The following is a 14982-nucleotide window of genomic DNA, read 5'->3' as shown; positions in this document are numbered from 1 at the left end:
GCCTGCCTCTCCAGCCTGAGCCACGGGGGTCTGTAATCACTTGTGTCTCCGTAAAGCACCGTAAAGCACCATGGTGGCGCTTTCTGCTTCTGTGGCTCTCTGCAGACAGGTCCTGTCTGCCCTGACCTCAGCCTCCTCCTCTGTCTGCTTGCCCATGGGCCCTGAGTCCCCTCTGTGTCCCAGGTCACTTTGTGGTCATTCCTCCTTTCCTGCACGTACCCCCGCCCCCGCCCTCGCTGCCTCTCTGCTTTGCCCTGAACACCCCGACCTTGGAGGTTCCTGGGATTAGCCCCTTGGCGAGGCTGCCGAGCTGGCCGGCATGCGGTGTTGGCTTTGCGTGCACCACGCCGAGAGGCTGACTGTCTTGGGCCGCGGGAAGTGGGCTGTCATTAACCACTGGCTCCGTGTTTGTCCCTTACTTGTGTTTTAGAGGAGGATGAGGCTGCAATTGAGCGCTCTCAGTTCAATGCCACGTCAGTAGCTGATGTGGACAAGCGGGTGAAACGGCGGCTACTCATGGGTAACACTTTTCTTCCACTTCCTTTGTCGTACTTGCACGTGTGTGTGTGTACACGTGTGTGTGCACGTGTGTGTGCACGTGTGTGTGCGTGTGTGTGTTCGCGTATGTGTGCATGTGTGTGCGCGTGTGTATGTGCGCCTGTGTGCATGTGTGCGTGTGTGTGCAAGTGCGTGTCTCGGGTGTGCACTGGCATGTGGACATGGGTGTGTGTGTGCTGTGTGTGGGTGTGACGTGTGTGTGTGGGGGCATATGTCTGTGTTGTGGGGTGTGCCCACGTGTGTGCAGTCCCGCGTGTCGTGTGAGTGCGGGGGGCTCCACTCCAGGTGTGAACTCACTTTTTCCTTTTTAAAGTTTTTACCCACCATCAAACACGTTTGTTCTTTGTTTGTGTGTTTGTAGCAAAGAACCCAGGGCTAGCATCCGCTGGCCTGTGCGTGTAAGGAGACCTGTGCCATAAAGCTCCCCCACTTGCGTAAACACCCACGTACACAGTTAGGATTCCCAGGGTCAGCAAAGCAGCACTGAGACTCAGCCGCAAAAGAGGGCATTTGAGTAGACGGGTCTGGGCAGAAGAGTCCTTACCCATCTCCTCTCCTGGGAGGGAACCTACCAGCCAGGACCTCCAGGACCTCTCAGGGAAAAAGCCACCTGCTGCTTAGGGTGTCTTGGGAAGCCTGCTGGCAGGGCTGATCAGGGACCGATGTGAGGAGAAAGAGGAGGAGGAGGAAATATCACTGCTCTTGGACAGAGCTCAGTGTGTGCACAGTGGAAAGCAGACTTCCTCATCTACTCGTTCTTCTCTATCAGTCAGTTCTGCTGTTCTGCTGGCCTCCGGGCTGCGCCAGCTGCCCAGGACCTCCTGAGCATAGCTGTGGTCGCCTAGGGTTGTCACGACCTTCTTAATGGCTCTCAGATAGCTCACACCAGTGTTTGCAGTGATGGAGTCAGGGATTGCAGTCTCCATTTCTCTGGAGAAGAGACTAAGGTTCGCTGGGGTGCCCTGGCTTGCCCAAGGTCACACACCACCCTGCAGGGCTGAGCTCTACCCAGAAGTCCTGACCGTGTGGGCTGTCTCAAGCATCAGGGTTGCAGGGCCGTGTGAAGGTCAGAGCCTGAAGGTCCCAGAGAGGTGGCTTTGTTTCATGGCCCTCTTGTGGACCTCAGGGGGACCCAGGCATCTAGAGAGGAAGCAGGAGGGAGGTCTGGGGGCCACAGGGGATATGGCCTTGTGTGCTGCTGAGAAGGCTTCAGGCCTGCTCACTCCTTAGGGGCTTCGAGGCGCTCATGGGTCTGGCTGATGGTGCTCTATGAACCCTAAGTCCATGCTGGACAGGACAGGTGCAGCCCTCTTTCTCAGATGAAAAGAGTAAGGACCAGAGAGGTCAGAGCATTGACCTCTGGTCACACAGGCAGACAGGGCAAGCTCAGGCTGGAAGCTAGTTCTCTGCAAATTCTCTGGACGGGTCTGTCTTGTTGACTTGGACAGTCCAGGTTGGCCTGGGAAGAGCCGGAGATGGCAGATTGGGTTGGCTTTGAGCCTCCAGCCTCAGCCACAGCCAACAGGTATGACCACTGCCGTCCAGGCAGGCATGAGTCAGTGCTATGAACTTTCTGGAAGGGTGGCTGGGGGCAGGTGGAGGGAGCCCTAGAGATGTCACTGTTCTGAGGCCCCTCTCAGGTCTCAGGGGGCCCAGGCCCCTCGGTCTTACTTACTAGGAGAAGCAGGCAGTACCTTCTGAGGCCAGAGCTCCACAGCCAGGCAGGACCAGGAGCTGGGGCCCCTCAGGTGCCCCGCAACCTTCCCAGCAAGAGGATGGGTGGTGGAAGAGGGCCGCGCTGGGTTGGCATCCTGTAAATGGGTAGTGCAGGGTGGGGAGGAGGGCCTCTGTGCTTGCATTCAAAAATGGGAGTCAGTGGATAAAGGCCCAGAACCAGACCCTGGTGTGGGGTCAGGAGGTGAGGACGGAGGCCCGGAGAATGCAGGTAGCCTCAGCTTGGGTTTGGAAGACTGACTGAAGGAACAGATCAAGCAGATCTCTGTGCCAGGCATCTGGGTGGGGACCCTCCCCTGCACCCCCACCTCTGTGATGATCAGAATCCTCCCGTGCCACCCCTTAGAGCTTGTCCTGCCCCAGACAGAAGAGACTTCTCCTCCAGTTTCCTCCAACACAAAGCAAAGGGAGAGCCAATAGCCAAGGCCTCACCCCTGTACTAGGAACCAGACTCGGGCTTCTGAGGAGGGTCAGTGTGGGGGCCTCAAGTCTAGAGCACAAGTGAGCCCCTCTCTCACAAGCTCATCACTCTTAGCACCATCTCCTCTAAGAACAGACTGTGGGGTAAAGACACAGGATCCTGCTGGACTTCAGGCCCTAACCAGTAGCTCCTGATGAGGTGTGGCTGCCCCCACGTTGTATTAATAGAGGCACGGTATGGAAGGTAAGGGAGGTGACCGTTCCCGTCCTGCCCCATGCTGGTCAGGCGCACCGGGGCATCATGTTCAGAGCCAGTCGCTACGTGGGGAGAGCAGCCCAGATGGTGAGGGGCTCAGAACTGAGTCATCCTCATCTGTTCACGCTGCCAGGATTGCTGACCTGTGGGAGAGATCACAGGCAGTTCGTCCCAGTAGATCCTGGGCCTGTGGGCAGCCTGAGCCCCTTTTGGGGTTCTGGGAGGGGAGAAGGGTAGGACAGGCACAGGCAGAAGGAGCCAGTGATAGATGAGAAAAGTGAGACACCAAGGAGTTTCACGGCAAGGTCAGACCCTGGACCACGTGGCTCGAGAGTCTGTGCCCTTGACTGCGGCACTGGCCAGCTTCCCACGAAAGCGGCTAGATGCTCAGATCCCCGTCCCCTGGCGGAACCTTCAAGCCAAAGTGACCATCTCTTAGAAACCACGGAGGGGAGGACACTGCGGCTCAGAGGGGCTAAGGGCTCCAGCCATGCAGCTGGGCAGGACCGAGCCGGGATTCTGGCTCCAGTGAGGGAGGGGGGTGCCCTCAGTGGGAGGCGCAGTTGTTGTAAGTCTAGAGTGTGGCCGGAGAGAGAGAATACCTCCAGCACGGCGGCCTGGGCCACTGGATTCTCAGCTGCGCCCGGCAGTTGTTCTTTGTCATACTCACCCCAGTCCCTGAGCACAGGTGAAGAACAGAGTAACTATGTTTACTTTAAAGAGGCCCCAAAATGTGGGACCAATTGTAGATTCCCATTTCAATCAGTTAAAATTGTTGGATTTGCAGGTTAAAGTGATAAATTTCAATCATCTAGGAGACTTTCATGAAACATCTGGGTACCCAGCAAAGGGTGCATCATGGGAGCTTACCTCAGGCCCCCGGGACGCTGCTTGTGGCAAGGTTGTTGGGGTGCGGTGCGCCACGCTGGTCAGCTCCAGGTCCTCAGTCAAGCCCGTCTCCCTGGAGCACGCTTAGGATAGGTGCAGTATTCCGCTCCTCTTGCCGCTGCTGACAGATTCGCGCAATCTCAGTTGCTTAAGACAATGCAGGTTTATTATCTTCTGTAGGTCAGACATTTGACCTGGGTCTCACTGGGCTAAATTCAAGATGTCAGCAGGGCTGCTTCCTTCTGGAGGCCCCAGGGGCGAATCCCCTTCCTTGCCTTTCCAGCTTCTAGAGTTGCCCACAATCCTTGTCCCGCGGCCCCTCCTCCACCTTCAGAGCCAGTAGTCTGACCCACCCCAGTCCTCACCGCTGTTTCTGACCCACCTCTGCCGCCTCCCTCGGTTACTCTCAAGGACCCCCGTGATCACGTTGGGCCCCTCCAGATAATCCAGGATAATTTCCCGTCTCGTGGTCCTTCTGCAAGAGTCCCTGCTGCCAGGTAGGGTCACAGTTTCTGGGGATTAGGATGTGGGCATTTTAAGGGGGCATTATTCTGCCTAAAACAGATGGTTCTTCTTGGGCTGAAGGAACCCTCTGTTAGGGCAGAGCCCACTCCTGCCCTCTTCTCTGGCTGAGCCCCAGGACCACGAGCCTCCTCTGAAACCAGTCCTGAGGGTGTGGGATGCACCCCACCCCCCTCATGGAAGCTCCACTGGCTGCCCTGGCTGTGGGCACCCACTGTCCCTCAGGCAGCCTTGGGGGTGTATCTTCAGCCCATTCCCTCTGCCCCAGCTCTCCGGCCTCACCTCTGTAGTTTGCAAGGGACTTTCCGGGCAGCTCTCCAGTGAGTGACCCCACAGCCCTGGGAGGCAGCTGTCGTACCTCACAGATGAAGACCCTGAGGCCCTGAGAAGAGAGGCCACATAGCCAGTGAGCAAAGCCTGGGCCAAGGTCCCAGCCCCATGGACTCCCAAGTCCAGGGCCCCAAGTTAGGAGCGGAACAGGCCTGAGGGACACGGCTCTGCAGGCCCAGCAGCAGTTCTGGCTATGATGTTCCTCCTGTGGGCACGACATCAGCAGAACTCGAAGCCAGCCCATTCCAGGGGTCCCACCACAACCAGGAGAGCAGCAGGGCCTGAGCTGCATGCCAGGGAGCCCAGTCTGAGTTGACACTCAGCCCGATCTCTCTCTGGGCCTTGCACTCTGCCTCGTGTTTATCTGAACCCCACAGCCACCCTGAGAGCAGTGCGAGTGTTCTAGAGATGAGGACATGGGGGCACAGAAAGGCAGCTAGGAACTCCTCCCCCCGCACCCCTGCGGCTGCTCTTCCCTGGCTCCCTGAACTGCTCCACCTCGTCCGATACAGGCCCAACCTTTTCTGCCTCCTCTCGGGATCTGGCCAGGAGTGGGTGTTGGCGATGCTTATGGAGGTCAGAGCAAAGAGGAACACTGCCCAAGAAGCAGTGCCTGGCCTGAGGGGACCTTGGGCTCCAGCGGGGACAGGGCCCCCTGAGCCTTCCCTGTCCCTCTATACCGTTAGAGCCATCTTCATCAGTGTTCCCCAGGCCGGTGCCAGACAGAGCCTGGGAGCAGTCGCAGCATCCCTGACTCCCTTGAACAGCAGACACTGCCTGGGCATCTCCCAGGAGACAGGCCCAGACCTGCAGGAGCCCCCAGGCGTCCCGAAGAGAGGGAAGAGGTTTGGGCTTGGAGTAAGGCCTGGGTACCAGTTCTGTCCACTCTCTGAAAGCTGTGCTTGCTCAAGCGAGTTTTTTAACTTCCCTCAGCCTGTTTCCTCAGCTGTAAAATGGCGATCGTGATGGTGTGTACTTCCTGTAGATTTGAGGATGAAAGGAGCGACTATGTAGCAGGTGCTTAGAGCGGCACCAGGCACGTAGGAAGCACTCACTGTGCATCACCTGTGTGACGCAGTTGGGGCACGGAGGGCAAAGCACCAGAAAGGGAAGCCGCCAGGGACGGATCTGCAGGTGAGCAGGCGGGGCTGGGTGGAGTCCCAGGCTTCCCCTGGCTTTTCTCCACCCTTCTGCCCCTAGACCTGTCTCCCCAGCCATCCCGACATTCCTGTCCTGCCCACCCCCAGCCAAGCCCTCTGGGCCGCATGGCTGCACTCAGCGCCCACTGTCCTGCTAGCGGGGGGAGAAAGGAGGAGCTTTCCCTCTGGAGCTCACGGGGCTACAGCCGCATCCCTCTGAGCCTGGGTTTCCCGTCCCCCAGATGGCCATGACCTGCTTCACTCTGCCAGGCTTAAAGGAGCTGGAAGCGAGAGAAAGGTTGGAAGGGCCCGGCACACAGGCCAGAGCCTGGTAAAGGGCTGTTTATCCTGAGAAAAGCAGGCAGAGAGGCCGGAGAACTGGGAGGCCAGGGAAGACCGAGGATAGTGGAGGCCACTGTGGAAATGGTGGCTGACACAGAGGGCACACAGTGTCCCACACTGTCCCCAGCCTCATTTAACTGTACAGCCACCCTGAGCGGCCTGGCCAATGTCACTTCTCATCCGGACATATGCATTCCTGCTTCTCCCCACTAGCTCCCCTGCACCCCGTCTGCACCTCCTCTTCTACAGCTCCCATCTCCAGGGTCCTGGGTGTCCCTGATTTCACCAATCTATGTCCCTGCCCCCACCCCACACATTCACCCACTCCTGGAAGCCACCTCTGTCTGTTCCTCTGGCCCTGCATGCTCAGCCTTTCCTGGACTCCCTGCCTCCATGGGTCACACCCTCATCTCTCTACCCAGGTGCCAACTTGGGTGGTTCTACCTGGCAAAGGCTGCCTTTTGCTTGTCCAAACCTCACTGGACCTTCCTCCTCTCCCCTGTCCCACCACTCACCCTTCCTCCGCCAGCACCCCCTGACTGGGGGCAGAAGCTAGGTCTTTGCCAGCTTGGCGCCCCCCTCAGGGCACAGCACAGGGCCTTGCCCAGAGCAGGAGGATGGGTGAGGCTAGTTGGCTCAGCACATGAATGATGGCTTCCTGGAGGAGGTGCCGGGGGATGGATGGGGCCTCAGTGCCCAGGCGGCAGGTATCCAGCTCAGAGAGAAGGCGGGCCCCGGAGCCTGAACGTGCTTGGAAGTGGGAAGGGGCTCAGGCAGGTCTGAGTGCTGGTGAGGGAGGTGATGACACGGGGCAGCTGCCCAGGACCAGTGCTCAGCAGGTGACCTGGCTGAAGGAAAGTGGGGGCAAGCCCCTCTCAAGTCGTGGCCTCCCTGCCCACTGAGCTGCAGGGACTGGGCTCCTGTTACAGAAGGATCAGGTGGTCAAGCTACGCCTCAGTCACTGGACTGGCTCCAAGTGTGGCTGGTGTCTGGTCAGCTGGGGCCCCCAGCCAGGTTGAGTCCCTCACTGTCTCGCATGCACAGCCGGGGTTGGTAGCGGGAGATAGGTGATGGCGACTCAGCTATGCTGAGGGCTGGAGTGTAGGTGGAGTCGCAGTGCCAGGCAGGGCTTAGTAGAGAAAAGATGAGGGCTCAGGGCATTGCCTGGCCCGGATGGGAGGCTGAGGCTTAGAGAGGATGTGGCCCACCCAAGGCCACCTTGTGTGTTGGGCCCTGGCACTCTTGGGTGGCCCTACCCTTCGCCCCCCAGCTTCCTTCCCACTGTACTCCATCCCAATGGAGGTGGGGCACACTTGACCCCCATCTGCTCCTTTTGGCCCGCAACTCTCATCTAATGTTTAAATACCCAAGAGCACATCTCACTGCCTGCCCTGGTTCCTCTCTCCTGGATTCTGGCCCAGCCTTCCTGTCTCCCTGTGAGGCCACAGCCAGAGTCCTCTTTGCTTTGGCACAAATCTGAACGGGCTCCAGCCCTGCCTGAATCCTCCCTAGGTTTCTTGGCCGCTGGTCTAAGTGGGCCCCAAAGCCCCAAAGCCCTTTGAGATGCAACCTCAGTGCCCTCTGTGACCTCCTGCCATTTTTGCTAATCCAGTCCTGACCCCCGTGGCCCCCTGGCCCTGCAGGCCGACATGGTAATACCGATGTCCACTGGAGCTGTAAATGGAAGGCTCCCGAGAACAGGGCACCCTCTTCACCTGCATTCTCAGGAGGATCCCGTGTGTAAAAACAGGCCCACCCGACTAGGTCCCTCTGCCACCCTGCCCGCTGGCTCCCTCTCACCCCACCTGCCTGGGGGGCGATGGCCTGCTCCTTCTGCTGGCCCTCCCCATCCAAGCTGCCCTTGCCTCTCTCTAGCTGGATCCAGCTAAGGGTGGGCCAGGTGTTGGCTGCAGGCCAAGGTTAGCCCTGACTTGACTGAGGAGTAGCAGGCAGCTCCCAGCAGCCCGCAGCTTCCTGAGGCCAGATTTCCTGGTCTGACCCAAGGAAGGTGGGTGGTTTCAGGTTGCTCACCAGGCTGTCTCGTTGCTTTAAGGACCATGCATTTTGTTCTAAGAGCAGAGAAATTCGTGGTTGGAGCTTCACTCCAGTCAAGCGCACGGTGACTCCTTTCTGGTTATCCTGAACCAGATTCTAGAGTCAGACCCAGATTCGGTCCTGGCTTCCCCTGTGACCAACTCTGCCAGCACCCCAGGGCCAGTTCACATCTGAGCTTCAGTTTCTCATTTACAAAGATGGCTTCTAGTCTCTGGAGAAGCTTAGCTGAGGCACTAGACAGGCTGCTCCTGGCCCCGTGTGTGGCCCGTAGCAGGCGCTCAGCCGCTTTCCATCCTTTACTTCTTCGCCATCACTGGCCATGAGCATGTCACTAGGGCACTCTGGAATGCCAGGGAGGAACAAAACCTTGACAGCAAGTCCCAGACAGTGAGACAAGAAGCCCAGAGCCAGCCTGGCGTTGGTCAGTTCATAGTGGTGGACCGACAGGAGCCCTGGAGACCCGGCAGGATTGACAGCGCCTGGTGCCTGTAACCCGGACCCCTCCAGGAGGCCCGCACAGCTCCCAGGCTGAAGCTCTGGAGAGGGAGAGGGAGAGAGCATGGACACAGGCTCCAGGTGCCAGCTACCCCCTGCCCCGCCCCGATCCCCGCGAAGTCACGGCGGGGGAGGGTGGGGGTAGGGAGTGCACCACTGCTGGAGGCCCACCTGGAAGCAGAGGTTTGTACTCAGACACTGGGCACTGCCTCCTTCTGCCCCAGGTTGTTGTTTAATCTGTCCTCAGCCACGTCTCCAGGGCAGCTCGCAGAAACCTGGAGCAAGGCTTCCCTCTGTTGAGCAGCCTCCAGGCTGGGCTCTTTGTATACCCAGACATGTTCAATGTTCCCAGCAACCTGCAAGGTTTAGTGTTACAGATAAGGAAACCAAAGCTCAGGTGAAAGCAGCTCATCCGGTTCCCTCTACCGCACACCCCTCCCTGTCCAGGGGCAGGCAGGTGATAGCTCTGCCTCCCCAGGCTTTGCGCAGGGCCCGGCATGAGCATGCTCAGTGAGTGTCAGCTGCTGTTGATCAGGTCCCCAAGCCTCCCTGGGCACACACAGCTGGAGGGGCCGCCTGGTGCACAGGAAGAGCACTGGCCCAGCTGTTTTCCAGCTGCATGTCCTCACCAGCTCCTTCCCCCTGCCGCATCTCAATCCCCCAAACCTCCTGGGGCATGGCTGTGATGCCTCCTGTGGATGGGCCCCAGGGAGCCCACCCACAGGGGAGCCCCCTTCTCTGCCCTAAGCACCCTTCACTGAGGAGCCAGGGTAGAGGTAGGAAGTGAAGGAGGCAGGGCAGGAAGAGACTGGCCTCTGGAGGCCCTGCTCCTGCCACCTGCTTTAATACGAAATGCCCCTGTCCTCCAAGGGGCACTTGGGACTCCTCAAACCAAGTAATGAGACCTCTCCTGAGGTCGGCTTGTCTTGCTCCTGGGTGGCATCTTCTATGCACCTGGTGCCACCAGCCCTCAGGCCTCCCTGCAGCCCTCCCTGCAGGGCACTGTCCCTCCATCCCGGTGGCTTCTGCTTTCTGAGCAGGTGCAGGAACCCCCACCCGCCCACTAGTCACGAGAGAAGGTGGCTTGCCACACTCCTAGCGCATCCTGGAATTGGGGCCCCGCCTGCTGCCTTGGAAGACAGTGCCACTGACAATAATTTGCCTCGCAAATTATTCCCCAAGCAGCGCAGTTCTCAGGTAGACGGTGGCCCTGAGGATGGCGCAGGCCCGTGGGCCTTTTATTTCAGGAGAGCCAGGCTAAGGTTAGCAGAGGGCCAAAATGGGCCTCAGAGTCACGGGGCTGTGTGCTAAGAAGGCAGAGTCCAGGAGACCCCAGACTGTTCCAGAGGCCTGGGTGGCCCTTGGGGATCACGGGCGTTGGGGCCCCGCAGCCTTGGATGAGAGCGGTGCTGGCTCTGGAGGAGTCTGCCGGGACCTCCTGTCCCACGTTCTCCTTGAGAGCCGCTTCCTTGTCAGGGTTGCAGCCCTGGCCTCCGCAGTCACCCTGTGTCCAGCCACACTGAGCCCCACCCCACCCACGCCACCACCTGCATGCGCTGTCACCAGCGTGTCCCCAGGCAGCCCTGGGGCAGACCCAGCCGGCACCCCCTCAGCAGACAGCTCAGGATTGACCATGTGCCCAGTGGAGGTAGAGGCAGGCGGGGAGGCGTGGTCAGGACCAGGCGTGGCCCTCTGCCGAACAGGGTCAAGTCCCCTCCACCACTCCCTGCTGACTGTCAGAGGCGCAAGGGAGGCCACATTTGTGGTGCCCAGCACAGCGCTGGCCATAAGCCTGCTGCACAATGCTAGTGACGGGCCACAGGGCCTCCCTGGAGTTCAGAGGGTCCCTCAGGAGATAGGCCAGCCAGGGAGATCAGGGCCACTGCGTCACGGGCTTGCCAGGGAGCATGGCATGGCTTTTATCCCAAAGCAATGGGAGCCATGGAGGGTTTCAGCAACCAGCTGTGGGGAGAGGGTCAGAGGTCAGAGGTCCCCAGATCTGCCAGAAGGGCCGGCCAACGCCTCTTCACCGCAGCTTTGGTTGATTCTAGGGACGTAAGGGCAGGTGGGCCAGCTCTGATTGAGGAATCGGCAGGTTCTGGCGAGGACCCTGGGCTGCCCCCACCATCAGGGTAGGCCACTGAGGAGAAGGGAGGAAGAAGGGATGGCAGGGCCATTGTGGGACTCTGGGCCCATGCCAGACCCACCGGATCAGAGCCTCTGCCCTGGTGAAAAGCACCTCAGCGATGTTCAGGCGGGACACAGGGAAACCCGGGGCCTAGGGAGAGGAGGATCCTTTGCCCACAGTCCCCCGTGTGCTGGCACTGAGCCTGGCACCCACGCCCACCTCCCATCGTGCACCGGAGTGCCCTCATGCCCTGTGCAGTGCAGCACCGCGCTGCCTCCTCCGCCAGGGGCACATTTGCGCTTCAGTCCTGCCCACCTCACCTCCCAGCTCATTCTCCCTTCCAGGCCCAACAGAGGGCAGGGTCCCAGTCCCCTGGCTTGGTTCTGTTCCTCATGGGGCCTCCAGAGTCCCTGCTCATTACTCTAGTCATTGAGCACAACTCATTAGGCACCTCTGCCGTGCTGGTCGCCTTGGCACTGCCCTGCCTGGAGAGCGTGTGGTCAGTGGGAGAGGCGTCCACACACACAGGCAGCGCTGCCCTATGGGGCAGAAGCCCAGGGCCAGGCCCAGGACAGCTTTTGAGGAGGCAGGTGGGGCCTGCTGTGTCCTGAGGAACTGGTTATTCAAGGCCAAGGGGGGCGCCCTGTAGAACCCTGAGGAACTGTGCTGGGGTGTGGCGGGGCATGGGCTGGGAGGTGGGCAGTGTGAGAGGAAGGCACAGACCTGGGAGAGAAAGGCGAGGTCTGGGCCTTATTTTGTGCCCCCTGCCACTCCATAAGCTGTTGACACCGGGGGCATGTCACCTTCATCTCTGTAGCTCCCCTCTCCCGGCCACCTAGCACCGTGAAATTGACCCGCCTGTGAAGGCCAGGGGCTGTGTCCAAGGCGCATCCTAGCAGGGCAGAGAAGTTCAGATAATAATCATTGAATGAATTAGCAACTGCCTGTGGGTGCTGAGTCTCCATAGGCGGAGCTTCCAAGAATGGGACCAAAAGTGAGTGTGTGGACCCAATCGCAGAGCAGCTTCCAGAGCACTGTCGCATCCATGGTTCTGCCCGGGCCTTGCAAGAACTGTGTGGTAAATATGGTCATCTCCATGTTACACATCCAGAAGCTGACTCTGAGAAGCCAAGGGACTTGCCCAGGGTCACAGCCAGCATGTGGAACCCTGTCATTCTGCCTCTGTAGTGCCTGTTCCTTCTGTCCACCACACGGTGACCGAGACTGTCCTTTAAGGACCTTGTCCCAGACCTGGGGCAGCGTAAGCGGGCAGTGCCAACCCAAAGGCCAGCAGTGGCTGCAGCTGTTCCCAGGCATCCTTCTGTCCTCGCCCCTGCTTTGCTCTGTCAGAGCGCTGGCAGGCTGCATGCAGGGTCCAGTGGAGCACCTGGCCTCCCCTGCAGGGCCTGGCCCAAAGCAGGAGCTCCCCAGAGAGAGACCAAAGGTCAGACCTTTTAACTTGTCTGAGATTTTCCCCCCACACTTTCGAGCCCCAGCCAACCCTGCACCTGGCCTTCCTCCTCCTTGGCCACCCTCGCCCTACAGGGCGAGCGCTCCCCCAACCAGCTAGAGGAGGAAGCCAGGGCACCAGGGGGTGCAGACCTCACAGTGAGGATCCCATCAAAGTCCTGGTTCTCTGGCCTTGTCCGGCTTAATCACCAGCCTGGAGTGTTGCAGCCCAGGTTTCAAATACCAGCTCCTCCCAATAGCTGTGTGACCTGAACACGGCCAGCTTCTAGGGTGTGCGGCGTGTGCGGTGGCCCAGGACCCCGCCCTTAGAAGGGCCCACATTGGTTTTGTGTTCTGTCTCTGTCTTGAAATTCTTAGGAATTTTTTAACAAGACCATTCCATTTTTATTTTGCACTGGGTTCCACAAATGATGTAGCTATTCCTGCCTGGACAGGCAAGGTAACTTCTCCATGCCTCTGGCGCCTGTCTGCTTTGGCACTTCTGTGTCCCCCGTGGGACTGCTGTGAGGCCTGCTGAGGTTCGTGGATGACAGGTGCCTTGTCCACTACGAAGGGCTGTATTGTTCCATGATCTCTCCAGGTGGGGAGAGAAAGCTTTCAGAAAGAGCTCTGCAGCTCCCGTCTAGAGGCTGGGGACAGAGAGACAGGAGGGCTCCCAGGGTCCACAAGGAAGTTCTGTCTTCAGCTCCCTGGGACGAAGCTCTTGGAGGCCGCACTGCGTCGTCCTCCTCTTCCCAGTCCCAGGCGCCTGAGCCGCCCTCCACAAGTGTGTTTCGGGGTGGGGGAAATTCCTCATGGGGCCATGTCAGCCCTGAGAAGGGGCAGAGGCCAGGATGGGACCCAGAGAAGGCCCATGGGTGAGGAGGAGGAAGGCCCAGAGCCCACCCCCAGCCTCCCCACCAGGCAGAGATGCCACTGCTGCAGCCATCGGGCCTGTCTGCCGCTTGTATTTGGAGGGACCCTGTGGTAAAGGCGGCCTGGTCTGCTTTTGTACTGTCTCTGAGATAGCCGTGGCCTAATACCAGGTCTGGGTGGCCTCTGGTCCTGGGCAGCAGGAGAGGTGAGGCTGTTTTCTGAGGCTCTCAGAGATGGGGGCTGGGGCGATGCCCAGGCTGGTTGCCATGGAAGGCAGAGGCCTCCTCAGCAGCAGCACCAGAGCCTCTGCTTGGAAACTCCCAGGGACACAGTGCTTGGCCCCACCAGGCCCGCCTGTCCTGTCATTGTAGACTTCAGTCCCCAGCCCCCACTTCAGCCCAAAGGACCTAGGTCAGTTTCATGGTTGCTCCCTCTACCCGTCTTGCATTTATAGTGAACATCTAAAAACCTCACAACAATATGGCTGAGGTGAACACCGCAGACATGGCCATCCCTGTGCTATAGAGGAGGGATGGAGGCCCAGGCCCCAAAGCTGGAAGAGGTGAGGGCGGGCCCAAGGCCAGACTGCTCCCTCCACGTGACCCTCCCTGCCTGCACAGAGCCTGACAACGTCCTGGGGACTGCTGGCTCCCAGTGCTCTTACGTGAGCCTGACGTGGGCACGTTTCTCTGCCTGCCCAGGATGAGGCAGTGGTCTGGAGGAGGGACGATGGGAGGCAGTGACAGTCACAGGAGGACAGCGGTGGCCTGGCCACAGTAAGAGCAGGGGCTAGAGCTGGGAAGTGCTGGGGAAGCAGCAGGCCCAGGCCCTGGGTCCCGGGGGATGGGAGGGTCTTTGGCTTGGGGCAGGGAGGGGTAGCATTCCTGCAGCCAGGGAGCACTGGGGGAGGAGCGGCTAGAGGAGGAGGATGAAGAGTCCAGTGGCACGTGCTTGGTGGTAGGGCCCTGGTGCTGCCAGGTGGGTCACTGCCCACAAGGAGCCAAGGGTGCTAGACTCAGATGGAGCAGGTCCTCTCCAGCTCTGCCACTGAGGCTGCACAGCCTTGGGCTGAGTTCCTGATGCTCTGTACCAGGTCCTCTTCAGGGAAGTGGAGGGCACAGGAGTCATCAGGCTGGGAGCCTGAGAGTGGGAGGCGGAGCAGGGCCCGGCTCATGGTGGCCACGTGGGAGACAGAGCAGGGCCTGGCCGTGGTGACCACGTGGCCCCTGCTGTGGATCGGGGTGGTGAGCACCCAAAAACAGGCCCTAAGGGACTAAGAGCCCCTTGTTTACATACCAGCCATAGACTGAGGCAACTCGGGAACTCAAGCTGCCTGGTCCAGAGAGTGGGTGACCTTTCAGGTTGAGCTTCCAAGTCCCATTAGGGGCTTTAGGCAAGAGAAGAGCCTCCAGGATTCTTGGAGTGTGTTTGGCCGGGTCCATTTCTCAGGGTCACTGCCCCCAGCGCCTGCACCACACCTCACCTCCCCCTCCGCAGAGACTCAGTGCCCTCAGCCCTGAGTTTTCAGCACCTGTCTCCCCCTACCCTCTGCACCCTGCCATGTTCCCCCATCTCTCCAAGGCCTGAGCCTTAATTACCTCCACCTGGAAAACAGGCAGGTTTTCTGCCTGCTTCTCCAGAGAGGGACTCTCCCACAGGAAAGGCTGAGAAGGCAGGAGGGGAGCGCATTGGCTCCTGGATTCGGGGGTGGGAGGCAGGAGGGGAGCCCATTGGCTCCTGGATTCGGGGGTGGGAGGCAGGAGGGGAGCCCATTGGTTCCTGGACTCGGG

The 14982-nt window shown here is 59.6% G+C and overlaps 1 protein-coding gene across 1 annotated transcript in view; it reads left to right on the top strand.

The window, feature by feature from the left end:
- The window catches only part of SCUBE1 (signal peptide, CUB domain, EGF-like 1), a 146016-nt gene that overhangs the window by 91514 nt on the left and 39520 nt on the right, over positions 1 to 14982 (top strand). Inside the window, exon 6 of the mRNA XM_011984062.1 lies at positions 431 to 520. Within this exon, the coding sequence (XP_011839452.1) occupies positions 431 to 520 (90 nt within the window). The remainder of the gene's footprint in view (positions 1 to 430; positions 521 to 14982) is intronic.

Source organism: Mandrillus leucophaeus, unplaced genomic scaffold (genome assembly GCF_000951045.1).
Source record: "Mandrillus leucophaeus isolate KB7577 unplaced genomic scaffold, Mleu.le_1.0 Scaffold26, whole genome shotgun sequence".
Classification (NCBI taxonomy): domain Eukaryota; kingdom Metazoa; phylum Chordata; class Mammalia; order Primates; family Cercopithecidae; genus Mandrillus; species Mandrillus leucophaeus.
The sequence above is the reverse complement of the archived record's forward strand: the minus strand, read 5'-3'. Positions and strand labels throughout refer to the sequence as shown.